The 27,475-nt window shown below is 32.7% G+C and overlaps 5 protein-coding genes across 6 annotated transcripts; 2 read left to right on the forward strand and 3 right to left on the reverse strand.

Annotated features, from left to right (window-relative positions):
- The first annotated feature begins 5,730 nt into the window (after positions 1-5,730).
- Positions 5,731-7,998, forward strand: LOC107459781 (amino acid transporter AVT6E). Of its 2 annotated transcripts, XM_016078045.3 has the most exons (2): positions 5,731-5,949; positions 6,110-7,998. In XM_016078045.3, the coding sequence occupies exon 2, from the start codon at positions 6,342-6,344 to the stop codon at positions 7,530-7,532; it is 1,191 nt and encodes a 396-aa protein (XP_015933531.1). In that variant the 5' UTR covers positions 5,731-5,949; positions 6,110-6,341; the 3' UTR covers positions 7,533-7,998. The 2 variants fall into 2 exon arrangements, with proteins under 2 accessions (XP_015933531.1, XP_015933530.1); XM_016078044.3 differs by having other exon boundaries at positions 5,731-7,998.
- Positions 7,999-12,587: 4,589 nt separating this feature from the next.
- LOC107459782 (uncharacterized) lies at positions 12,588-13,818 on the forward strand. The gene has a single exon (XM_016078046.3). It carries the CDS (start codon positions 12,778-12,780, stop codon positions 13,378-13,380), a length of 603 nt encoding a protein of 200 aa, XP_015933532.1. The 5' UTR covers positions 12,588-12,777; the 3' UTR covers positions 13,381-13,818.
- A 91-nt stretch (positions 13,819-13,909) lies between these two features.
- LOC107459780 (protein NUCLEAR FUSION DEFECTIVE 4) lies at positions 13,910-16,142 on the reverse strand. Its single transcript, XM_052251669.1, has 3 exons — positions 16,100-16,142; positions 14,838-16,017; positions 13,910-14,566 (listed from the first exon to the last, which is right to left on the reverse strand). The coding sequence occupies exons 1-3, from the start codon at positions 16,140-16,142 to the stop codon at positions 14,101-14,103; spliced, it is 1,689 nt and encodes a 562-aa protein (XP_052107629.1). The 3' UTR covers positions 13,910-14,100.
- Positions 16,143-16,681: 539 nt separating this feature from the next.
- LOC107459541 (uncharacterized) lies at positions 16,682-17,383 on the reverse strand. The gene has a single exon (XM_016077765.3). It carries the CDS (start codon positions 17,300-17,302, stop codon positions 16,682-16,684), a length of 621 nt encoding a protein of 206 aa, XP_015933251.1. The 5' UTR covers positions 17,303-17,383.
- Positions 17,384-22,037: 4,654 nt separating this feature from the next.
- Positions 22,038-22,890, reverse strand: LOC107459542 (uncharacterized mitochondrial protein AtMg00810-like). The gene is made up of 3 exons (XM_016077767.1): positions 22,587-22,890; positions 22,293-22,462; positions 22,038-22,214 (listed from the first exon to the last, which is right to left on the reverse strand). Exons 1-3 carry the CDS (start codon positions 22,888-22,890, stop codon positions 22,038-22,040), a joined length of 651 nt encoding a protein of 216 aa, XP_015933253.1.
- Between the last annotated feature and the right edge of the window lie 4,585 nt (positions 22,891-27,475).

The following is a 27,475-nucleotide window of genomic DNA, read 5'->3' on the forward strand; positions in this document are numbered from 1 at the left end:
TTTCTAATAATATTTGGATGTGATAATTAGTGTAAATAATTAGTGTAAATAGAATGTGATAATTAGAACTTAGAAGGATGAGTTAGGATTTTATTTTTTATTTTTTTTATGTGTTTATTTTAAACCAATACGATGGGATATGATAATCTTTATGTTATCACCATTACTATTACATTATTAGATGGTAATTGAATAATTGAGTAAATAAAATAGGAGTTTTTTTTATTTTTCAAGTAACATAATTCTAAGTTAAAATAGTTGCAGCCACTAGACAATATACAAATATACAGGTTGGCTGACGCACTTAAACGTTATGTGATATGTTTGTTTCTAACACTTTATTGGTGTATGAATTGGAATCTTTCTTTGGCAAAAATGCAGAGATCCACGAAAAGGACGTCTTCTCGCATCTTTTTATATTGAAAAATGGATCCATTTAATTTTTATCAATATTAACATTTCAATTTAATTAGACTATAAACACCCAATTTCATAGTTGTATGTGTGTGTGTGAGTATGACCCGCCACATTTGACCTGTGTAGTACTGTAGTGTACACTGTACAGTACATCACATTATTATTATTATTATTATTATTATTATTATTATTATTATTATTATTATTATTATTATTATCAAGCATTTTTTTAAGTTAAACTTTTTTCATAGAAAAAAATGTCTTTTCTTTTTATAGTCTTCTCTTTAAGGTTTTCTACTAAAAGAATTGTCACCGCCTCAATCTTACAACGTGATGGCGCTTCTCTTTTCTCCTTTTTACCCAATCTCTTCTCTTATCATTTTTTCTTTGTTGCCTCCACATTTTTTCTGTTTTCTATTTTATTAGTCTTTTTAATATTCTTTATGTATATTTTTTTTATTATCCTTTTTTTTTTCATCTTTTTTTTTCTATTTTAACCTTATTAGTTTCTTTTTTTTCTTTCTTATTTTCGCTGTCCCTCCTTTTTCTTCTCCCTTTCTCCCTTTTTCTGGTTTCTTTGTTTTTAGTCATAGACTTAGATTTAACCACCTGAAATTCAAATCTGGATCTCAAATAATTTTTTTGGGGTTATTCTCTTCTTTTATAGTGTATTAATCTTTTTTTATAAATGTTTTAGATGTATTGTTACAAGTTTAGGACGAAAATACAACGATAGAATAAAATTTCTTTCCCATGAAAATATTTTCAAAAAGCATTCACATCTATTCAAAGAGTCTCTAATTTAGTCACAAAAAAAGTCTCTAATTTATTTTATTTTTATCTTATAAGATTCTTTGTAACTAAATATTATGTCTTCTCTTAGTTCATAGTTTAGCATAAATATTATCTAATTTCTTTTCTAGCATTAAATCTACTGTATTTTCTACAATTTACATTGTAAATGTCGTTTGGCTATTCCTTGAATACAAATATTCTTTTTAACAAAAATATCAAGCAATTTTGATATGATTATACCTTAAATTTCTCCTTTCTTTTTTTAGATCGTTGTTACAGAACTCAACCTAAGTTAGAAAGAGAAGATTTAATTTATGAATTATCTTCTTCGACAATACCATCAAAGATAAATCCAAGTTAAACAAAATACACATCACACTAAAAATGTCTAAAAATAAAAAATTAAAATATAATAAACCTTCAAACAAACAAATAATGAGTAATTATATGATAAAACACGAATAAATTTCTTTATGTCTATTGTTGAGCACTCCAAATGTTATGTTTACTTTCTCTTGATTTTCTCCCAAATAATTTTACCATACTAACCAGTCATATCATTCTAATTTTGCCCGACTCATTTTATTCATCCCACCTTTATTATCATACACTTATATTTATGCGATCTACTTCACTCAATAGTTATTATTTGTCACAGTCACACTCTCCCATTCCTTTTTTAAAATTTCCGTGTTTCTATACTTTATCCTAATATTTTGTACCAAATATTTTATTTTATGAGCTTTATTTCTTAAGTTCCATTCTTTCTATTTAGCCACTTTATTATACTTTTATTGTCGATAAAAATCACAATATCTTTTTCTTTGACCTATAATTCCTCCGTAAAAATTGAAGCACTAATTCCATACTTATAATAATAGTTTTACCATCAAATTTTTTAATAATATTCTCTCTCATAAAAATACTTTATCATACCATATAAATCTTTAAAATAACCACCAACAACAAAATTATTACACGTAGGAATATACATTTTACATATTCAATATCACACTCCATTAATTTTCTCCATCCTTGTTAACTTAAATTCATCATATTTTTTCCTTTTATTATACTCTATTGATGTACAAGTGTATTAACATATTGCCAACTGTTATTAATATCAGATACTTTATTTTTAAAATTTTTTATATTTCAGATAATCTAAATAATAGCAAAGAATAATCTATATTACTTGTTTTTATATAACCCTTAACATCTTATTGCATTCAATTTTTAAATTAAATTTTAATATTATTGGCTCTTATCTATTTTACACATCCTTTATTTAAGGTTATCTACTATAATTTACTAAAAAAGAAACAATACAAGAGAAGAGAATTTATCATTTTTTTTCGGATTCATAAAATACACAAAATTTATTGATTTATTATGCATCTTCTTTGTAATTTATCTTTGTATTTTACATATCCTCCTTTCTTCTTGTATTGTTTTCGTTTATACTCATGTTAATTAGACGACAAATAAATGTCACCATCACCTTTGCCCTTTTAAAAATAAAACTATTGTATCTAAATTGGTGTTAGAAATTAGAACTACAAACTTTTGAATAAATATAGTGATGAGTAGATATTTTTAGTATATTTAATTAATATGCATTTCAAAAATATTTATAATTATTTTTATTTTGATAATTATAATTTTTTCTATTAATAGATAATTATTCACTTTTAATTTCATGGGTTTTTATATATAATTTAGTGTTTTTGTTCTTTACTGTGGATATATATAATATTTTATTATCTAGTTAATAAATATATCTATACACACCCCTAATGTGAGAAATAGGAACTTACACGGTTCAATCTGTGACCCAAGATCCATGGGAGCCCGAAATGTTTTGGTAGATTTTGGTCTAGTTCTAAAATGATCAAGATCAAGATCAGATCTAGTAATTGAGGGAGTGAATCTTTTTCGATAAAAAAGAAATTAAATGGTGTTCAGTATTTAGTTTTATTTATTTATTTTTTTAATTTTTTTTGTTTCATTTATAAAATTAAAAATAAAAATTATATTTTATTTTTTTAAATGTTAAAAAGATAAAGAGAATCCATTTTCAGTAATTGGTAAACAAAATCCGAGAAAATCACTCAACTGAATTCGGACTAAAACTCGGGTCACCTTCGTCTGCCTGCCTGATGAGAGAGTGCCTAAACAAAACATAACTTACATACTGCACTCACAGACTCAGTCTCAATTAGGTAGACCTCTCACTCACAGTTCTCTCTTACTTTTCAATCTGTATGTTCTTCATGCTTAATCCTCTCCCAAACACTCACACCATCACCAGTCTCACTCAATCTTCTTATCTGCATCGGCGCCACTCTGCTCGCCGAAGGCTTTTTCTTGCGCTGCTTTGCTGCTCAACGTGCAAAGTGCGAACCTCTCCGTGCTGTTCCTGCAAAGTGCGAAGCTCAGTGACGCCGCCATACCAGCAGCTGCGAAAGTAGGTTGGGCTTCTCTTCTGCTTCACCTTGCCATTGTCTTGTCATCACTTGTTTTATTTTTGCTGTATTGCTATTTATAAAGCCTATTTCGTTCTAGATTTGTTCTTAGATGTGGCTTTCCTCCATCCCCTTCTTTTTACCAAATTTGTTCTTATATATATAATGAGAAGAATTTCAAATGTACTAAATATACTGGAATTTAAATGATTTTAATAGTTAATTTTGATATAAAAATATATAATAATTAAAATTAACTGCTAATATTTTAGATATATTTCAAAACTTCCCCGTATGATTAACATTAATAAAGGTGTTCGCAGTACGGTTTGGATCGGTTTTGAGTCAAAAACAATACTAATTTTGTTTGTAGTATGGTTTGGATTGGATGACTTTTTTTAAAAAAATCCGATCCGATTTCAAGTGGTTTGGATTGAATTGGATTTACGGTTTTGTAAATTAAAAAAATTAAATACATATAACAAGTCTTAACATCAAATTTTAAATAATCAACAATAACATAACAAATTTTAATAATATATTTAAAAGTCAACGATAACATAACAATAGAAATAAAATTATAGGTTAGTTAAAATAAATAAATAAATAACCATTTGAATATAAAATATTTATTAAATAATAATAATATTGAATAATATAAAAAATGTATAACAAATTGAACATGTTATAAGTATAATTGTAAATATAATAATAAAATAATAATATTATAGTACATTGTGCGGTTTGGATTGGATTGGATCGGTTACGAAAAATAGATCCGAAATCCGATCTGATCCAACGGTTTGTAAAAAGTAGAATCTAATCAAATCCAAATTAATACGGTTTTAATCAGTTTTCGATTTGAATTAGATTGGATGAGCAGTTTAATTTAAATCGGTTTGGATTTGAACACCCTAATTAATAATATTCATCTAGGAAACCTTGCACTCTGATTATATATTATTGAAAATAGCGCGATAAAAGGCGTTAAAGTGATAGTGAGTGGAGAAGGGGAAGCACGAAAAGTGAGACGAGACGAGACGAGACGAATGGGTGAGAAAACCGCCACCGACTGCAGTGTATTAGTTGTTTCTTTGTTCTTGTGTGGCGTACGCACAATGCTTTCTCAGCTGGCAGTCGCACATAAAGAAAGTGTACCACATTGTTCAATCAATTACTCTTCACCCTATCTTCTCTCTTTCAATAAAATATAAAATATAATAATTAAGCTCAACACACTATATTTTCTTCTATTCTCAAGAGTCAATACATAAAAATAGGTTAACTTGTCATTTCTCTCTCTCTCTTTTTTTTTTCCTTTATCTTTCCAGAAAAGTAGTGTTAAACATTTTTTTTTGGAAGTTTATCAATCACTACTCTGTTTACTTAAAGTTACTTTGTTTTCAAGTAAACAAATTAAACACAAGCTTATTCATGTCAAAATATCTAAGAATTTGAAAGAATAATTCTATATCCTATAAATACATCTCTAACATGGGAATAATTCATGTCTTCATTAGTGAGTCCTGTCTTATTTTTGTTTTTGGTTTCTTTAAGGAACCGAACTAAACAAAAGGGGTTTTTTAAAGAGCTAGATCGGCTGGTGATGAAATGTGACATATTTTTATTGGTAGGAATCAAAACCTCAGCTATATAATTTACGGCATGAGATATCACCATATCACACATCACGGTTTCTTAGTTATCTTAGTTACCTTTATTTATCCCAATGGCAATGATAGTATTATGTAGATTTGGAATGGATGGGCCTTGATGTGTCCATTTGTTGGTTATGTTTTGTGGACTTGAACTTGGACTTGGATAGGCTAATCGTTACAAAAAGAAAAAAATCCTCCGAAAAAACAAAAAAGACATGAACCAGCGACAGATATTTAAATAGAGTTCAGATCCGCAATGAATTAGTACTTGACCTGTGGAGTTAAGAGACAGTGTAGAAAACCAAACAAAAAAGACATGAGATATTTACTTTGGGAAAAATTAACTTTAAGGACCTCCAGTAAGAGGCTAAGAGCTAATTATTAATGAATAGGGGAAAAAAAAGGGAAAAGGAAACGTAGGAAAAATAAGAAGAGCAGAGCCAATGACCTTTCTCTCCTTCAAAATTGGCGTGCCTCTGATTGTTTCCATAGCTCTGCAGAGACTGAGTCCGAGAGAGAAAATGAATGTTATTGAATCCCAATACATTATCCATTGACCCCGGGATCTAGGTTTACTCTGCAAAATTCCTGAATCACCTCCATCTCTAATATCTGTAAGTTTTCTCGTCTTTGATTCTTATTATTTCAATATTTTCCAGATTTCACTTCCCCTCCGCACAGATCTTCAGATCCTTCTTCCCTTGTCCGCAGCATTGTTGTTTTCATCTTCGATATCATGTCTAAGGATACTAATTATTCTTCGTTACCCGTTAGCTCATATCTAGAATTGCAACCTCAGAATGATTCCCCTCAATCCCTCCATAGGCTCTCTTTTGATGATGAAACCGAGTTTTTGGGGTCTAAGGTTGCAGTTCATGACCGCGACGCTGACGATGATTTCGAAATCGACATTGATAATTACCCGCTTGTTGTCATTGGCCATAACCATGGTTCCGGGGTGCCCGGAGCTGTGTTTAATTTGACTACCACCATTATAGGTGCAGGGATGATGGCCCTCCCTGCTACCATGAAGGTTCTTGGAGTGGTTTTGGGGATTGTGTTAATCATTCTTATAGGGATTTTATCGGAGATTAGTGTAGAATTGTTGATTAGATATTCGGTTTTGGTTAAAGCATCCACCTATGGGGAGGTTGTTCAACATGCTATGGGAAAAACTGCCAGGATTATGTCTGAGATCTGCATCATAGTCAACAATGGCGGTGTTCTGGTGGTTTACTTGATAATCATGGGGGATGTTATGTCTGGTTCTGTTCATCATATGGGGGTTTTTGACCAGCTAATGGGGAATGGTGTCTGGGATCAGAGAAAGCTTGTTATTCTTGTTGTCATGGTGGTTTTCCTTGCCCCACTTTGTTCCTTGGACAAGATCGATTCGTTGAGCATGACTTCGGCTGCCTCCGTGGCTCTTGCCGTCGTGTTTGTCGTAGTTACTTTTTCCGTGGCGTTCATTAAGCTTGTTGAAGGACGGATTGAGGCTCCACGGTTGGGTCCTGATCTGAGCTCAAAGACGGCCATCTTGGACTTGCTTGTGGTCATTCCAATCATGACCAATGCATTTGTCTGCCATTTTAACGTGCAGCCAATATACAATGAGCTCGCCGGGCGGTCTCCTCAGAAGATGAATCGAGTGGGAAGGATCACCTTAATACTGTGCGTCCTAGTTTATATCTCGACAGCAATGTCTGGTTTTCTACTATTTGGGAAAGACACAGAGTCTGACGTGTTGACTAATTTTGACGAGGATCTTGGAGTTCGTTATAGCGCAGCCTTAGACTACATAGTCAGGGTTGGCTACATTCTCCACTTGATACTTGTTTTTCCTGTCATTCATTTCTCTCTGAGGCAAACAGTGGATGCTTTGTTGTTTGAGGGATCACCTCCTCTATCAGAAAGCAGGAAGAGATCTTTGGGGCTGACGGCAGTTTTGTTGGTTCTCATATATATTGGATCTACCATGATTCCAAACATCTGGACAGCTTTTAAGTTCACGGGGGCAACGACGGCTCTTACATTGGGATTTATGTTTCCCGCTATTATTGTGTTGAGATTAGGCCATCAGGGGGGTTTGAGCCATGGAGAATGGATTCTATCATGGTTTATGCTGATACTTTCAGTGGTTGTTAGCGTAATTGGAGTCATTGGTAATGTGTATAGCATTCAGAGCAAGTCTGAGTGACATTTTTGGTTTTGTTGCTTTTCATAGGAATCAAATGGGAATTTGGAGTATAAGGCAGAGGGAGGTGATTTATTCATCTGATCTGCTACGTATGTGAAACGAAAAGAGAAGGCAGAGTAGGTAGGATCCTTCTATACGGTGAGAAAGGCATACATTTTTGTTCCCTTTTAGACCCTGGGCTTTGCTAATTTGGACTATGTGATGCACATATGCCTCTAAAGGCCTTTACCTTTGAGGAATGATGACTGATTCATTCATATTGGGAGGATTAGTTTCTGGCGGATTAGTTTGCCATGGATATGGCTATGTATACAGTTCTTTGGCTCTTTCTGCTGCTTCTTCTTTTTTATTTTTATATATTTTTTAATTTTTAATTATGCCATTGGTTTTACGGAAGAACAGTGCTGTAACAGTTAATAATAGATTGGTATACTTTCATGATCTGTTATCATATTTAAGCAGAAAATGTATGCTGCCAATGGTTTCATTTACCAATTTTCTCTACTAACTCTTACAACTACGTTAAACATTTGAACCTAATTTGATCTCTGTTCACTGATGAACTTCAAGTCTTCAATGGTTCAGAAACTTATTCTTGGCAACAGTTTTATATAAATGTTTTGGTTTTGTGAATTGCAATATAATTGACCAAGGAAATCAAACTCGACCCTTAATAACACCTGTAAATGTTTCTACTATAACAGTATCACATTGGAAATAGATTGTAGTCTGAGTTGCGATACTCTTTAACAAAATCATTGCATCATTATTACGTCTTAAAAACATGATGTCCATTTCCATTCGTTGTATATTCACTGATCTGTCACATGCCCATGTCCTCCTAGTCTGACTAATTGTTTGTTCTTAACCTCTTAAGCGATTCTAAAGTGTAGAATGGATCCATCGTTGGTGTAACCCTTCAGAAGTTGATCTTAACCTCTTGGTTTTAGCCCTTTAGGATCCTCAATAACGGATCCATGGAGGTGTGTTGAGTTCAAATGCTATCCTGTATCTTCCTTTTTCGAGGCTTCAGCAGCTTAGCCCAACTCCGTTTGATGTGAATAAATTGTAGAAAAGTGATGCATTACACGGACTAAATCCTCATAGTGGTCCCCTAGATTCAGTCCGTGCACCGATTTAGCCCCTGAGATTCCAATTGCACTATTTATGTCCTCCAGATTGCAATCTGGGCAACATAAAGCAAGGCCTGAGTCACGCTGGAATTTCACCGAAGGACCATTATGTTACTCGGATCGCAATCTGGAGGACATAAATAGTGCAATTGGAATCTCAGGGGCTAAATCGGTGCACGGACTGAATCTGGGAGACCACTATGGAGATTTAGTCGCATTACACGTTTATGCTATTATTATCTGTAAGTTAGTATCCAAGGTATTTGTTAAAAAAATGGAGTTGACAACTTGAGTTAACTTCAAACTGCCATAAAAAGCAGGGAGAAGACTTTCTGCTTAGTGAGTTAATATTTTAATATAGAAATATAGATATATTATAGTGGACAGCTTATGAACGGTATTCGAAAATCGAGAACACATCTAGTTTCTCTTTCTAATGCAGTAACATGGCGTTTGTCCCACTAAATCTCATGCAAGTTTAATAATCCCATAATTTCACAGATCATTTTATTTCTCTGTTTGGTGGAAACAGAAGCACTCTTAATGGTGGATTCTCATACTCACATGATCCATATTTAAGAGCCACATGATAAATGCTCTTGCTGAGATCTTTCAAATTATTAAGTAAATATGAAGTAGTAGTAATGTAGTAATAATTTACACCTTTGCAACTTGCATGGGCATTCAGTTCATAATATATAAAGTGCCAACCTGCTGGATTTTTTATTAAAGCAATATCGGATATGATTTTGAAAGTCAATTATTATGTCGACACCCACAAAGTCACAAACACACCTTTACCAAAACCATTGCTAATTTCTTTCATGATATTTTGTCAAAACAAAGTATAAGACAATTACTAAGAGATGAACATTTGAGAATGTTCATTTTAGAGATTCTTTTATTCCTGTCTAACTAGATTCTCATTTCCACAGCATGAAAGCCACCAAGAGTGTTCAGTATTTATGTTAGGTTGATGCCAAAGATGTTTTTAATTGATTTGGTACTCGGAACCAAGCAGATAAATCAAACAATCCATTATTTTCATAGGTAGTAGCAAGCGACAAATAAGGAACATGGAGTCTTGTGTCTAATTTATTTTGGTTACATACTTGATTAGTAGTTCATGCATCATTTTTTTCCCTCATTTGTTTGCATCAAAACCTCCAAATCCGACTCCAATAATTGGCATATATGTGGTTCAACCCAAAACTAGGCCGAAGGATAGTGATGGTCTCATATGGGATACCAATGCAAGTTGGTACAGATGGATGAGGGTCTGTGTCCCTTAATCATTTCTCCCAGGTTTGATACTCACTGGAGAATGGGAATGGAGCTTGCTTGCTTAGGAGGGTCGCCCACTTTGTGTGCCTCTGCAGTACCCGAGGGATTAGTCATTGGGCTTAAATATCTAAACAAACTCTGTCCTCTTATTATAAAGTAATTTGCAAAATAAGAGTGTAAATTAAGGAATTAATTAGCATGTGAATTTAGTATACTCTTACTCTACCTAGAAGGCTAGAACTCAACTATGCCCCAACTCAATGTAACACACATGGGAATAGTTATTTGTTATTTGTGCACGTGAAGTTGTATAGATCCAAACTCTTATTGATAGTAGCACACTAGCATGTTCCTAATTAAAAGCAAAATTGGGACATGAAAACAACAATAGTGGAGACAATAATGGACAGTGTTTAAGCTCTAACGATTTGGCGAAAAAAGTGACTTGTCATTCAACTACCACAAGTTATAGATTACGTTTTTGTTCTTATTACTTTCAGCTTCAATTTTATCTTGGAGAAAGCAGCATCAAATCATATGCAACTTAATCAATAATACTGTATGATTTTGCAAAAAGCAAATTAATTAAACAAGAAAATGAGCATCACGGCACTTTGGAACCGACATTAATATATCAGAAATTTATAAAGTAAAAGGTTAATATCATTGGTTTTGTAACTTTCATGAAATGCGTGTTCTACTATTTTAATTTAAGAATAATTAACTCTTCAGTCACTTTACTAACTTTTTCACTTTAGATGATCCTTAATTCATATTTCAGAATAGTTTGAGATTTGGGTGCCTATAAACCTATATCATTCTCATTTTAAAAGGCTTAATCATTCCTCATTGATGATGATGAGAGGGTAAAAATCCTCATTATTACAAATTTAAATCTCTGAAATCACAGTAATTCAAACTTATGACCTAGCTAGCTAGCTAGACAATGATTATAATGAGTAATTTCGACAGCAAAGCAATGAAGATAGATCTCATGTTGGTCGACGTAAGACGTGTTGGCTAAGGTATCGACCCAAGCAACTTAGTACAAATGGTAATACAGGATTGTCGAATAGAGGGATGAAAATGAGACACAATTAACATGTGTACATATAAATTAGACCTCAATGGATAAGTTTAGTTTGAACTTAGAGAATATTACTTGACTCTCAAGTTGTTTTTAAGGAGCAAGTAAGAACATGAACTTGGATAAAGATGATAATGGTCAAGGAAAGCTCAGCAAAACAAAGATTTCTTTTATAAATAGGAGAATCAGGAGATTGCAAAACGACTTTAATTCAACACTATAAATTACAGTAAAGTTCTGCAAATTCCCAATCACACTGACATATTGGAAAATCATAGAATGCAAGTGCATGTGAATATTAGGAGTTAATTCATTCTGTTTATTTCTTTTAATTATTTCTTTTCCGATTTAGTTCTTCGATTCAATTTAATTTTTTGTTCAATTATTTTGTTTAAGCAATTTCTTTTTCTTCTTCTAGATTGTCTTGGTTGCACTTTAATTATATTTGATTTTATTTTAATCTTTGTTCTGTTGAATATCTGTTTGTACAATTTTATTATCATTAATACAAGAATTTCAATACTTATTCACTGTATGTAAAGTTTATATCGACATTAAAATTGATAAGTCCCACATCCAGCTCACTTCTTAAGAGGAGTCGTATTTATTCTTCGAATTGAAATTATTGATTCAAAGCTTGATCTGCACTTGTGTCGAGATTGAACAAAAATGAAGTGAAATATGAAGGTGGAGAATGAAAAAGGAAAGGAAAATAGACATAGATAAGGTGCTCATTCAACAGTACAAATAAAATTCAATCTAATTGTATAGTTAAGTGAGTCGTGACTTTCTCATTTAATTTTTCATCCTGTTTTCGGGTGTATCGAGAAAAAGCAGACTCCAATAGTGATATATACATATACTAATCAAGGTAATAAATTGATTATAGTTAGTGGTTCCTTGATAGTTCCAGAAAGAAAAAAAAAATTCTTTTTGCCCCCAACTTGACTTGTTTAAAGGTTGTGTAGCTATGTCACAAGTCTTAAGTTTTCTTCTCTCTGACTTGTTCAATTAATATCTTCACAAGTGGAAAAGTCGAAGTTATAAGTTGAGGAAGTTGTGGATATGAACTGGTGCGTTATTCACTTTTGGAAAGTGCATCACAACCCATAAATGGAATAGCTAGTGTAATACTTTTGAGAAATTCAACAAGTAAAGGAAGATCAAACGAACCATATCTAGCTAGTTCAGACTATTCACAACCTTTGGTAGCAGAGAAGAATATATAGAATGCCTTACTTACCGTTCAATTAACCTATGTCTCAATCAAAGTATCAATGTTCCACAAAATATGATATGTCTAAATAACATATTATGTTTTTCCACTAATCACACACTATATGCTAATTACATACACTAAAAGTGTAATAGGGTGTGGATAACACTACTCTCTTCCCTCTTAGCCTTGATTGCCGGTAATTAAATTGCATTAGAAAATAGAAATTGGACTATTGTGTGAGTAAACACAAGAACATGGGTTAGACATGCCCCACATGCCCATGCCACTGCTAAGTTCTAAGTTCTAACTTTAAAATATAGTCACACTCAAGATTCATCCAATACCCAATTTCTCTAAAAACTAAAAGCATATATAGCACAACCCCCACAAAGTGTAAGCCACTCCTCAAACTTGCTAAGTTTTTTTCTTTTATAGTTTTTGTTTTTTGCTGCTAAATCCTTATATACAAACTTACAAAGAGATATCATAATAATACAAAATCAGAGTGTGAAGTGAGCAGGTATGGATTGGTTCTCATGGCTCTCAAAGACTAGCCTTGAGCCATCTCTAGTGTATGAGTATGGCCTTGCCTTTGCTCAGAATGAGCTTGAAGAAGAAGACATAATATACTTGAACCATGAGTTCCTCCAAAGCATGGGCATCTCCATAGCCAAGCACAGGCTAGAAATCCTCAAGATTGCAAGAAAGGACAAAGGGAAGAGTAGTCCTCATCCAGTGGCAAGGCTCATGTTGGCTATCAAGAGGACAAAGAAGTGCTTCGCCAATTCCATTAGAACGTTGGTTCGACGCCAAGAATCTTCCTCTGCAATTGTGTTGGTGCCATCACCAAGGCCTAGCAGTGGTGGTTTAGGGACAAGATGGAAGAGTGCTTTGATGAAGAGGAAGATGATGCCTCCTAAGAAGCAAGAGAGACTGTTCCTCACAAATGGAAGTCCTACCGTGCTGCCTGCTCTTGAAGGGTATTCTAGTCCTGTTGTCTACCATTTCCAGAAGGAGGAAAAGATGGACCTTGGAGATGTTGATAATGATGATGATGGTTACTGGTCTGCTGCTGTTGAAGAGATCAAATGGGATACCATGTTCCAAGATCTAAAGCCAAACTGAGTAACATTTTTGCATTTTTTTTCCTCTTAATTTTTCCCCTGGGATTTTACTCAATCCATCACTGGAAATTACAAGTCTGAGAGGGGTATTCTGGGTTTTTCTACCAGAGAGATTTGTAGGATAAGGTTGGTTTCCTACTTTCCTTTCCTTTCAGCCATTCCATTAATCTTAGTTACCCAGATCAGATGGTAAGTTTTAGCTCATGTCTGTTTCAGTATTGAGATTGTGTGCTTGTTTTCATAAATGTAAGTTACATGTCAGCTCAAAAAGTAGCTAGGGTCAGAGTGTGCCTGGTCTGAGTTTATGAACTGTACTGTACTATTAATAATCCTTACTGTCACACTCACAGTACATAATTAACAGAGTATATTTTGATGTTTATTGTATTATTTGGCATTTCTGTCTCTGAATTCCTGAGCTACTCTCCTTAATGGTAAATTATTCATATGTTACTTTAATTTGAAGAAATTATGGAAATACATCTTCTTATCAGTAGCTGCAGATTTCAGAGGATTCTTATACTCGAACCTAAATCATCTAATTTTGACAAAAGATTCTTGGGGAAAGGGAAGCTAATTTGATACGTATAAAGCAGAATACATGAAACTCATATCCAAAAATAAGGACCCTAATGCTCAAATTTTTGCCAAAGTAACACAAAAAAAGGATGATTGGGGTAGCAACATGATGTAGTAGTTGCTGTATGCTTATTGTGCAGCCTCAGTGACTTGAAGTGTGAGAGAGACGAAATGAACCCTCAGCATAGAGCATTTTATAGACCGGGCGAATTCTGAGAGTCAGAATGATACTCAAGATGGTACCAAGTCCAACAACACCAGCAAGAATAAGAAAAGTGAGCCTGAAGCAATTTGCACCATAGCATGTTGAGCTTCCTTGCTTAGCAGCTTCTGCATCATACACAGTGCCAGCAAGCAAAGCAGAGAAAATAATGGCACCAATTGGATTCCCTAGCATCATGAAGTTACTTGTAATACCAAAGTTCTTGAGACCAAAGAGCTCAGACACAGTTGGAACCATTATAGAGTACTGAACCCCGTAACATACCCCAAGCAAAGCCGTTGCTGCATAGAGAGTGCCGTCAAGAGCTGAAGCATAGAGGCAAAATGCTATGATCATTATTATTTGTGTGCATGTCATCCAAATTGTTCGAGGCAGAGCTATGGACCTGTCAAATGTTACAACAATTTGAAGCTGTTGCTGTGCTAAAAATTTAACAAATGGTATACAATACTGCACAAAGAGGAGTGTTAGGAGGCCAGCAACTTTTGTGGTTTATAACCATCATTTGGCTATCAATAATGTTTTTAATGGTGTGAGATTACATCCAATAGTGGAACATCACTCACTTTTCTTTTGATGGTTAAGTGCTGGTCACAAAACACAAAAGTTGCTGGCTCCTTAGACTTTTCCACTGCGCAAAAATCTGCTAGTCTTACCTAACAAAGTGTTCAGAAACAGCACCGGCACCAAGACGACCCAGAAAGTTGCAAAAGCTGAAGAGTGAGAGCAATATGGTTGTGTCATTGGCTCCCAAAGCAACTCCAATCTGAGCGAGATTGTTGAGAACCGTTACTCCTGAACCAACCCCAAAAAAGTAAACAAACCAGAGAAGCCAGAAATCAGCCTTGACTATGGCTTCTCTGAACTTGAAGTCTTCTCCCCTCTTGGGCCTCCTTTTGTTACCCGTCACAGCTCCCTCACCCTCTGCAAGAAGTGTCTCAATATCCGAAGCATCCTCGTCAACAAGACTGGCAGCCGAGGAAGATGGTGCCAGCAAGGGATCGGTTTGATTTGAGGTAACAAGATGAAGAGGATGGGAAGGGAATAGTGTCATCTTGAGAGGGATTACAAGGGGAGTCATGAGAAGCAGAAGCATTATAGCAGCTAGGACGTAAGAGAGAGCACCAGTGATAGAAAAGATGTCGCAGAGTATTGTGGTTGTAACAAGATACGTGGCAAGTAAAACACTGGCGGCTTGGACAAAGAGGAAATGGACATGGACAGAAGAGTCTTCACCAGAAGGAGGAGTGCAGGGGCGAATGAAGTACATGATGAGCAAGCATGCGATGGGAACTCCAAGTGCCAGAAAGAGCACAAGATTTGATGCAGAGTGTTTGAGCAACAAGGTGTATATGAGAGTGTAGACTGCGGCGCTGATCCCAACATAGCCCTTGAGGATGCCGGAGATGGTGCCTCGGGAGAGAGGGAAGTTCCTCATGTTGGTAACAAGAACAGCAGTCCCGAACCATGCATTGCTGTTGGTGGCAACACAGAGAGCAAGGCATAGGGGGACATAGGGGAAGGTAGAGAGAGTTCTGGTGAGAGCAAGGAAGAGAGCGCCATAGCCCAAGAAACAGAGGAGAGCACCAATGAGGAGGAGGGACCAAGGAGGGAGGAAGTTGCATGCAATGCCAGGGAGGATGCCCACATTCTCGCCGACGTCATTGGCCACTCCCAGGATGGTGAGCTGCTGCTGGTTGAGGGACAAGACGGATTTGAGGGCGGAGGAGTAGAGCGGGAAGTTGTAGGCATTTCCCGCAGCTATTTGGACCCAAACAGCGGCGCCAAGACCCACCCAGGGTGGTCTGCTCCCCTCTTTCACAACCATTTTTCTTACTTCTCGTTACTGCTGTCTTTCAACCAATCTCAATCTCAGTCTTGATAAGAATTTCAGTTTACCAAACAGTCCAAACCTAACCTTCTTGGTTTTTAGATAAATCTTTTGCAAGCCCCAGTGCCATTCACAACTTGGTAGCAATGGCCTATAGGACAAGGATTCTGGATGTCCAAAAACACCTACTATTTTCATACACTTTCTTTTACTCTTGGAGTATATCTAATCTATCTAATCAAATTGACCTACTACAATGCTAGATTCCCAATAATCCACTCTTGTGGTTGCACGTTCAGCCTTACCTTCTACAAATAAAACAAATAATCTATTCAACGAAATTGAAAGAGAAAAACTAGAAACATGAATGTCTTCCTTCTTATTTCTTTTCAAAGAGAAATACTATTCACAAATTCAAAATCACAATCACAGGACAAAAAAATATATTCACAGAGACTACTCAACTTAACTTTACAACTAATTCTTTCCTAATTTTCCACTAGGAGTACCAAAAAAATAAAGGTTCCCAGTCTTCCAAGAGCGTAACAATATGCCTCAGATTCAGAACACACACAATAGAACTTTTTTTTTTCCTTTTTAATGCATCCTCCTTTTGCAAAAAAATTAAAAGGATGATTTGATCAACAAAGAAACAAAAAGAAGAGAATGTCAGTAATGTTCTGCCTTGGACATGACGGAGAGGCGGCTCGGCCTTGGCTGAAAGGCTTCACGGCGGCGATGGCTGTGGGAGGAGGGTCTGATCAGAGCACACAGAGCTCTCTTCACCAGCTCGCCCTCCACTCCTCCGATTCGCACCAGCGAGTTCTGCATCGCCAATCTTCGAAGATTTAGGGTGTTACCACTCGAAGAAGAAGCACAATGAAGCAACGCCGTTTGCTGCTGCTGCTGTTCGGCAAGGCGTTTGTGGTAGGAGCAGCGGAAGGAGCCAGGGTGCGTCGTAGGGGAACACATGCACGTCCTCCTCTGGTGATTCGACGTCGAAGATGATATCGCGTCGGTTTTCCTCTGATTCTTGTTTATCGCCGTGGAGCGTTGCCCGGGGGTGCCTGGTGGTTGCTCCGAGGAGAATCTCACGGATGCTGGACACGGCGGCGAAGAGGTGGAAGAACAACGCCGATGGTGGCCAAAGGAGGAGGAGAAGCGCGTGGGGACGATGGGGGAGACTCCGGGAGCGAAATTGGCGGAGGTGTATGAAGCGAAGGGGTAGGAAAATGAGCGCGAGGAGGACGGCGTTTGGTTTCTGGAGGAAGGTGAAGCGACAGCGGCCATTGTTGAATTGATTCGAATTGAATGTGGCTGAAACGGTGTAAAGAAAGAAAGTAAAGAAAGAAAGAGAGTGTGTGCGATTTTTCATGAGCATTTAGCAGTGAGAAATGAGAAGAGAGAAAGATAGGTGTTAGGATTTATAACTTATAAGTTTGTTAAGTTCGTTATCTTTCGGGAGCGTCGTATACGGGAATCAGTTGCGGAGAGAACCTTAATTCAGCTTTTATACACTATGAATTACGTTTTTTACGGCATGGTATACTGTTCAATATATACTTTTATTATTTTTCAATTTATAAAATAAAAAGGTATACATATACTTATACGAAAAAAGGACAAATAAATTTTTAATTTTTTAATTCGAATATAAATTTATTTTTTGGGATTGAAAAATATAAAATTATCTTTTACTTTATAAAATGTGTAATATTTAGATCTTTTCGTGTAATTGCTTAATCAAAATATAATAGAGTAAACTGATACTTACGTATTCTGTTGTTAAAAAATTTGAGAACGGATAACTCCCTAAACTTCAAAATCATATCGTTTTTGTGATAAGTCCTTGATTTCTATTTTCATTTTTCCTCCTGTCTGAAGCATTTTCTTTACCATTAAGATTTTGTTTCTAGATGAACTAAGAAGTTAAAAGCACAACGGCGGCACCTCTATTTCGAGAAACCCTAGATTGGAATCTCCATCCACCGCCACCAACAAGATAGGGAGGTCGCATCGTCTCATCAACGGTGCTGTTAGTCGGAAAGTTACGAAAGGAGATGTTGAAAAAGAAGAAGAGAGTGGTAGAGACTGTTAATAGAAAAGTCAAAAACGATGGCGGCTCGACAGAAAACAAAGTAGACGTGTGTTCCGACGATGTCAACAACGGCAGTGCACAAGGGATTTCTTGCTAGCGGTGGTGGCGAATGGTGGTTGCGTGACCAATTATCACATCGGCAGAAAACGAAGCATATATGAAAGAAGCACGTTTAGGTGGTTCTACTTGATTTGTTTGTTTGTGTGTTATTTGTCGACTAAGAATCGCGGCAAGGGGAAGGATCCAGTCTGAGTCTTGTTGAATGAATGAATGAATCTTTTTCCATCATCAAATTTTGATTCAATTCCGCACCTTCTGCTTCCTTGTCTCCATTGTCGCCATCATCTACATTCGTTTTCGGATCCTTTTTTTAGCATGTTATTCTGCCTCTCTTCCTTAGGTTTAACTTTCCTCCTAACTTATTCATTCTCATATATTTTCTTCTGTTAATTTTCACTTATTTGATGTGGGAGAATTTATTAGAATAGATTTTGTAATTATTAATTTGATGGGAAAATCTTTAAGGTTTATTGATTAAGATTGGATGAAAATATTCAACAGTTTGCAGTTTTCATGTTGTCTCATGTTGACCTTGCAAGGAAAGCTGCTCATTTGAGTTATTTTATCTACAACTTCAAGGACATGAGAGGATTAAAAGTGCTCTTATTCATATTGGGACTCACAGTCACATGAACGTATTCTGTTGTATCTGGTAATTTTGGTAGTGGAGTAGGTTCTATTTGATTTAATTTAATTCTTGAGCTTTTTTTTGTGAAAATTTACCTTTTTTCATGGAAATTGAAATATAGAAAAAAGATCCCATTGATTCAAGTTTGTTTCTCAATGGAGAATTTGAGATATAAAGATTTTTATTTATGAACAAAATTTCAACTGCAAAAACCTTCAGAAATGCTTCACATAAGGGAAAAAATGAAGCCAAACGAAGAAGACTCATCCTAAAATGACATTGTTTTGAAGTCTAAAAACTTATTCGTCCTCAAATTTTTTTACAACAGATCACGTAAATGTCGTAACAAGCATATGGACGACACATCAGCTCATTCCGTTATGTTTTGATTAGACAATTATACGAAAAGATCTAAATGTCACGTATTTTATAAGATAAAAAATAATTTTGTATTTTTTAATCCTAAGAGATAAATTTATTTTCAAATTAAAAAATTAGAAATTTATTTATCGTTTTTTCTATTTATGTTATATACAGACAAAATTTTATATATATTCTTCTATTATAAAGAATAGAAAAGTTCTGTAATGCTTATCCTTTTTATCAACATAGTATACTTACAAATAGTGTAAATGTGAGAAGGTGACGTGTGGATAATTAGTGTTAAAACAATAATCACGAATGATATTAACAGATTAGACATCTTTTTACTTTCTGTCTCCGTATTAAAAAAAATTGTCTAATTAGTTATTAATGACACTGCTAGAAAAATTAATTGGTAGACTGCATGAGTTGATGAACTAACTATTTTGTACATTTCAATTTAAATAAATATTGGGTTCCAAAAAATAGTAAAAATGGCTTAAAAAAACCAATGAAAAAATAGTAAATTAATAACTGAAGATGAAAAGAAAAAATTTGTCCATCACTTACCTCTCTACATATGACAAAATATATAATTTTTTATTTTCCTGTAATTATTTAACTAAATATGAAAAATATTCTACTATGAATATTGCATAAATCTGATTTAGGACCTCATATTAAATTTTTTATTCTCTAATTTAAATATTCAATTATGTATATTTACTTAAGTAATGGCTTCCTAAATTTTCATTAACAAAAATCTTATTTAGAACCACATAAATTGAAGGACAAATTACATAAATAAATAAATAATAAATTAATTTTATTCAATTATAACTTTTTTAAAATAGTTACATTTTAATTTTGTATTTATTTTATACAAATTGTTACATGATGTAAATATTTCAAAATTTAAACATAAATTACTATATTTATAGATATTTATATAAAAAATGACTATCATTATAAATCACTATAAAGTGTAGAGATTTATATAAAAATTGATTATCATTATAAATCTTTAAAGGATTTATAAGTTTTTTTGAACATAGCTACTATCATAAATCATTAAAAGGTATAATAATTTACAAGTTTTTTTTATTTTTTCTCTCTCTACTATCTTGTACTAGCTATCTCTCTAACTAATAATCATTTTATATGTTTTTATTAAAATAAATATACTAAAAAATAGTTTGAGCTAGTTAAATGTAATTAATTAAATTTTGATATAATAAGAATTTAATTGGTATTTAGGAACTATCTTTATTATTTTATTATTCTATTAAATAAAAGAGAATTTCATAATAATATAAATTCAAATCTTTTAAATTTTATATTTCAAATTCATATTTTAATATAAATTCCTTTCTTGATAAGCATATTTCCTATAACATAAAAATGATATATCAATGATAAAATATTTTTTTTTTAAAAAGATTATCTTTAAATATATCTTTTTAAAAGGCTTACATTTATATTCAAATATAAAATAACTTTGACTTATTCAAAAATTAATTTTTTTAAAAAATTCATCCAAAGAAGCTTATATATATTAATAATAATACTCTATATTATAATTGATAAAAATATTAATAATATTCATTCTCCCTTAAAATATAAATTTAAACATATATCTCATACATACATATACAGATACATATATTTTAAAATGAAAAATGCTAAAAAATAGCAAAATTTATTGTTTTTATTCAATAAATAACAACAATATTTAAAAATATGTTGTTAAATTACTAAATTAAAAATATTAAATTTATAACTAAAAGTACTAGCCAAAAATAATAAATTTTACATAATCTTAACTTTTTTTTCTTTTAAGAAATATCAAACTCAATATAAATAGATGAAATGCTATATTTTCTTTTAAAAGAATTCAATCCCAAAAACCTATATAAAGATATTAAGAGTTGAATTCTTAAATAAATACATTTTCTCTCCGCTAAACACAAATATATCTCATACATACATATACAGATACATATATTTTAAAATGAAAAACGCTAAAAAAATAGCAAAATTTATTGTTTTTATTCAACAAATAACAACAATATTTAAAAATATGAGTTAAAAATATGTTGTTAAATTACTAAATTAAAAATATTAAATTTATAACTAAAAGTACTGGCCAAAAATAATAAATTTTACATAATTTTAACTTTTTTTTCTTTTAAGAAATATCAAACTCAATACAAATAGATGAAATGCTATATTTTTTTTAAAAGAATTCAATCGCGAAAGCCTATATAAAGAGATTAAGAGTTGAATTCCCAAATAAATACATTTTCTCTTCGCTAAACATAAATCATCACAGGCAAGAAAATCATTTTCTCTTCTAAGAAATATTTTTGTTAAAACTGCTGTGTTATGCGTTCATGGCTACATCAATTGTTGATTAGAAGAAGAAGAAGATTGTAAAAGGTGAGAGAGACAGTTCGAGAGAGAAGATTGGGGGACAAAACTGCCTCCAGTATTTTTCATTTACTTTTCTTATTATTACAAATACTGCTGTCACATATATATACATACATGTAAATGAGAATAACTAATTTTACTAACCTGACTTAGACAAACTAATCTCTACAATTAACAAGCTAACTATCCAACTAATATTCCCCCTTAAGTTGATAGTTAAGCATACTGTCATAATATCAACTTAGATTAAAAAAAAACTACAATCTAATTATGACACTATCTAACTAACTAATATTCCCCCTCAAGTTGGAGAAATGGAGAATTTCATATCACTAACTTGCAATAAGGGAAGATGTCAATCATCAAGTAACAAAATAAGTGGTACCATTCCCCCTCAATCGAGAAACATACAAATCGAACAGGCCTAGCTTGCTAAAACAGTTCTAAAAAGGACCAGGTGCTAAGGCCTTGGTGAAGATATCCGCTGTTTGATTTTTGCTTGAGATAGGTAGCAACTTAACTAACCCAAGCATAGCTCTTTCTCGCACCACATGACAATCTACCTCAATGTGCTTAGTCCTTTCATGAAACACAGAATTCGCAGCAATATAAAGGACAGACTGGTAATCACAATAAAAGGGAATATACTGAGTAATAGGAATATTAAGATCGTGCAGAAGATAGGACAACCATTAAACCTCACACAGACCAGCTGCCATGGCTCTATATTCGGCTTCTGAGGATGACCTTGCTACAGTAAGTTGCTTTTCACTCTTCCAAGAAACCAAAGCATCATTTAAAAAGAAGCAATACCCAGAAATTGACCTCTTGATATATGGACAAGATGCCCAATCAGCATTAGTGAAGCCTTTCAGACAGAGGTCAGAAGAGGTAGGGAATAGAAGACTAGTAGCAGGGGCATTCTTAAGGTATTTCAACACACCAATCGTTGCTTGATAGTGGGCTATTGTTGGGGCAGTCCAAACACTGACTTAACTTGCCAACTACATAACAAATGTCTGGCCTTGTCGTGGTCAAATACACCAATCTCTTAACCAATCTGCGATATGCTGAAATGTCGTCATACAGAGGTGCAGCTGATCTGGATAATTTTAATGTATACTCCATGAAAGTACTAACTGGTTTGGCATCACTCAAGCCATAGTCCTTCAACAAACCAGTGACATATTTTCTTTGACAAACAGAGATACCTTTGTTGCTCCTAGCTATTTTCAATCCTAAGAAATATTTGAGATCACCTATGTCCTTGATGCTGAATGCTTTGTCTAGAGCCATCTTTGTTTTTTCTTATTTCATCTTGGTCATCCTCTGTCAGTATTAAATCATTCACATAAACCAAAACAGTAGTGAACGACTTGTCAGATTGTTTAGTGAAGAGAGAGTAATTATTGATGGATTGCTTGTACCCCAAACTAACTAACATTGAAGTCAATTTCACGTTCCATTGCCTGCTGGCATGTTTTAAGCCATAGAGAGACTTTCTAAGTTTGCAGACTAGGTATGGTCTTGGTAGATGAAGGTCTTTAGGGGGTCTCATATAAATCTCCTCATCCAGATCGCCATATAAAAATGCTATATTGACATTGAGTTGTTGCAAATACCAATTCTTAGCTGCTGAAATTGTCAAGAGAGTCCGAAGGGTTGCCATCTTCGCAATGGGACTATATATATATAAAAAAAATCAAAACCAAGAATTTGGGTATAACCCTTTGCAACCAACCGGGCCTTGTGACGTTCAACAGATCCATCAGGCCTCAATTTCAGTTTAAAAATTCATTTATTACCAATTGCAGACTTGCCATGAGAAAGAGGGGTGAGGTCCCATGTTTGGTTTGACTTTAGAGCATTTAATTCTACATTAATGGCCTCTTCCCAGCATCTTTGAGTTACAGCTTCCTTATAAGATGAAGGTTCAGATGCATTTGAAACAGCCAATGACAATGCCTTGCGAGTATATGAGAGTTTATGGTATGATATGCAATGTGAAAGAGGATACAAGGATGATGATGATTGTGCAATAAGAAGTTTAGAGGTTTGCATGCACTGAAAATCAGCTAGGTGGCGTGGTGGTTTATGGATCCTTGAGGACTTTCTGAGTGGAGTTGATGTAGGAGTTTGTGAGAGAGCCCCGTGTGAGTCCTCAGTGGTGTGTGGGTGATTTGATAACATGAATTTTGTGAAATGAGAGGCAATTGTGATGAAATGTTGGGTGAATTGTGGTCATTGTGATGTTGTGGTGTGGCATCATAAGCCTTAATGTATAGAAATGGGTCAACGGGCTTAGCATATATTGTGCGAGATACAGGAGGTGCGAGAGGCGCTGCCTCAGTGAAGGGCAGACTTGACTCAAAAAACACGACGTCTCTTGACACAAATAATTGTTTGCTTTATATATCTAAAACAATGTAACCTTTGGTCCCTTCCTTATATCCCCAAAAAACACACTTTCTGGCCTGTTTATCAAGTTTCATCTTACCAGTTGCAAGTATTGAGATATAAGTGAGATAACCAAAAATTTTTAAATGTTTAAAATCTGGTTTGATGTTAAAAATCATTTCAAAAGGTGTTTTGTTTTCTAAGATGAAACTTGGCAATCTATTGATCAAATGGATAGCATGGGTAATGGCAAAGTCCCAATAGCAATTAGGAACAGTGGAGTGGAATAGAATGGATCGAGTTACCTACAGTATGTGCTGGTGCTTGCATTCTACTATTCCATTCTATTGTAGAGTTGCCACACATGACCTTTGATGCAATATGCCTTTGGCTGCATAAAAGTCATGCATTAAGAACTCCTTGCCATTGTCAGACCAAATGCACTTTATAGTCTTATGAAATTGATTTTTAATGATGGTTACATAGTTTTTAATTGGTCTTTTTCTCTCAGATTTTAATTTCATAAAAAATATTCAAGGGTATCTACTGTAGTCATCTACTATAGTGAGAAAATACTTATTCTGCGTCCATGACTGAATCAATTGTAGATTAAAAAAAAAGAAGGAGATTGTAGAAGGTGAGAAAGACAATTCGAGAGAGAAAGAAGATTGGAGGTAAAACTGTCAGTATTTTTCATTTACTTTTCTTAACTATTACAAATCATGTTGTCACATATATATACATGCATGTAAGTGAGAACAACTAATTTTACTAACTTGACTATGACAAACTAATCTCTATAATTAACAAGCTAACAATTTAACTAACAATTCTTCCTATCTTAATATTTTTCTTCCATCACAACTCACTAAATCTATATAGACAGCAAAGCTTCAGCCATAAAGAGATAGAACAATAAGCTTCACTCTTGTTATATATTTTTGGTGAATTCTATGGTGCCTTTTATTGTAATACCTAAATTATTTAACTTATTTTTATAAGTAAAAAATAAAATATATAAAATAAAAGTAAAATATTTAAAATTTATTAAATATTATTTTTTTGTCTTTTTTAATAAATTAGGTACTATGTCTTAGACATTATAGCATTTATTATATTTTTTTTTTCGATTTTGACTTTTGACAACCACTAACCAAAAAGGAGAAGAACAACAATGACAACAGCAGAAAAACATTCATAACAACAAGGTGAATTCTATGGTATAGAAGAAAAAAAATTTCTACACATGTAGATTTGTGTTGTCATAAAAAATAGTTGACATGTGTCCTTGAACAAAGAAGACAAAGTCTATTGTTTTGCAGGTGAGATGCAGCTTTAAAAATGAAGTACAAAGACTTTCTCTCTCTTTCACCTTAGAATTTTAATGCTTAGCTTAAATAATTATATTTATCATAATTAATTATAATGTGTTAGAATTTTTGTTTTTGCACAAAAAAAAATATTTTGGGTTGAAGTCAGGCTTTTTATGTTATTGCTCCATAAATCTTAAAGCATATTTTTTTATTTTATCACATAATTTTTATTTATTAAAACATATATTCATTAGTACATATTTATACGAGTTAATTTTAATTTCATTCTTTAACTAAAAAATATATAAGAATAAGATAATATCTTAAAATTTAAAAATTAATTTTTTTATTTATCGGTTAAATTTTAGTATAACATTCTCATTCTTATATATATACAAGTATTTATAAAAGAATAATTTTATTTTTTTAATAATAAAGATAAATTTTTTGTGTTTTTGAATAATAATAGTAATACAATCATTTTTTTTCTATAATTTGTTTCAAATAAAGGGAAATTGATTCTTTAACTTTATTTTATAATAAAATTAAACGAATGGTAGCTAATCAAAATTAGTTTTCAGCTTTTTTTTTTCAAATTTATAAAATCCAAGATAATAAAAATTACTCTTTTTTAAGAGAATAATTAATAAAATCAATCCATCCTAAATAAATTTAAATAATTTTTATAAAAATTAAAAATATATGGGAGTTAATGATCATAGGAAGATCACTAGTAAAAATAGTAATTATACTTGAGAAATAAATTTTTCATTTTTTTATATAAATATGATAAAGTATAATTTTCTATTTATATAAATATGATAAAGTGTAATTTTCTATTATGTAATTTTAAATAAAACTAAAAAAATATAAAAAAATATATTATGAAATAAAAAATACACTTAACAATTAACAATATTAATAAAAAAATAGAAAAGATTTATTTTTATTTTTCACTGCAATAATAATGAATGTTACGTATTAAATGAGTGAATAATATGCATAATATTATAAGCTCATAAACTTATAAACTCAAACTTTCATTTTGTATTTATTCTTGTAATATCTAAATACGAAAAAAATCAGTACACAATACTATCATGTTAAAATAATTAATCATTTTAAATATAATTAATTAGCTTAACTATTAAAAATTTTACATGCAACAGAGAGAAGATCTTGTAAAGCTCCATCTCACTTTTAAAATGATAGATTTTGTCTTCTTATTTAAAGGACACTTGTCAATTATTTATTAAGACAATACAAATTTATAGGTGTAGAAAATTTTTTCTTTCTACACCATAGAATTCACCTAACAACAATTGGAACAACTCATTGGACTTGAACTAAGCTAGAAAGGAAGAGGGAGAGAAGCTCAAAGGAAGGAGAATAAATTTGAAGTTACTTAGGCTGCAACTACATTAAGCAATCACACACAAAACCACTCCAATTCTTGCTTCACTCAAGATAAAATAACTTGTGAATTTGTGATTAGATAAATGTCACTATTTATGAAAATCTTTAGGAGTTTGAAAGGATTATGTATGACTGTTTTGTGTGACTAAGATTTATATATGATTGATATAAATAAAGTGAGACTATTGTATTTAATGGTATAAATTTATAAATCATAATTTTTTTTACATTAAAAAAATTGCTTAATAATTAGATGATTTAAATATAAAACAAACATCAAAGTTATATAAAATATATATTTATACACAAAGTATTATTGTTGATAAATTAATCCTTTTGATACATATATATAATGTTTAATTTATTTTTATACTATAACTGATTTGTTGATTTATATTTTATCAATCTTGCTACGTTACCAACAACATTTTTGCCAACATCTGCCAATTCTTATTTATAATTGTGTTTAATAAAAGTGTCTTTGTGGATGTGTCTAATAAAAATATATTTTTTATGGCTGTATTTAATAGAAGTATCTTTATAGATATATTTTTTGAATGTGTCTCTTTATATGTGTTTAAAATATAATAATTAATCATTATTTACAATAAGTTGGCAAATAATATGTTGGTATCCTATACTTTTCCATATTTTATATACATATATATATATACTAGGGTTGATATATGTATAAATCACAAAATTAGCGAACATAATTTCTTTATATCCATTTATAGGTCGTAAATTCGAGTCTT

The sequence above is a fragment of the Arachis duranensis genome, chromosome 7 (assembly GCF_000817695.3).
Source record: "Arachis duranensis cultivar V14167 chromosome 7, aradu.V14167.gnm2.J7QH, whole genome shotgun sequence".
NCBI lineage: Eukaryota > Viridiplantae > Streptophyta > Magnoliopsida > Fabales > Fabaceae > Arachis > Arachis duranensis.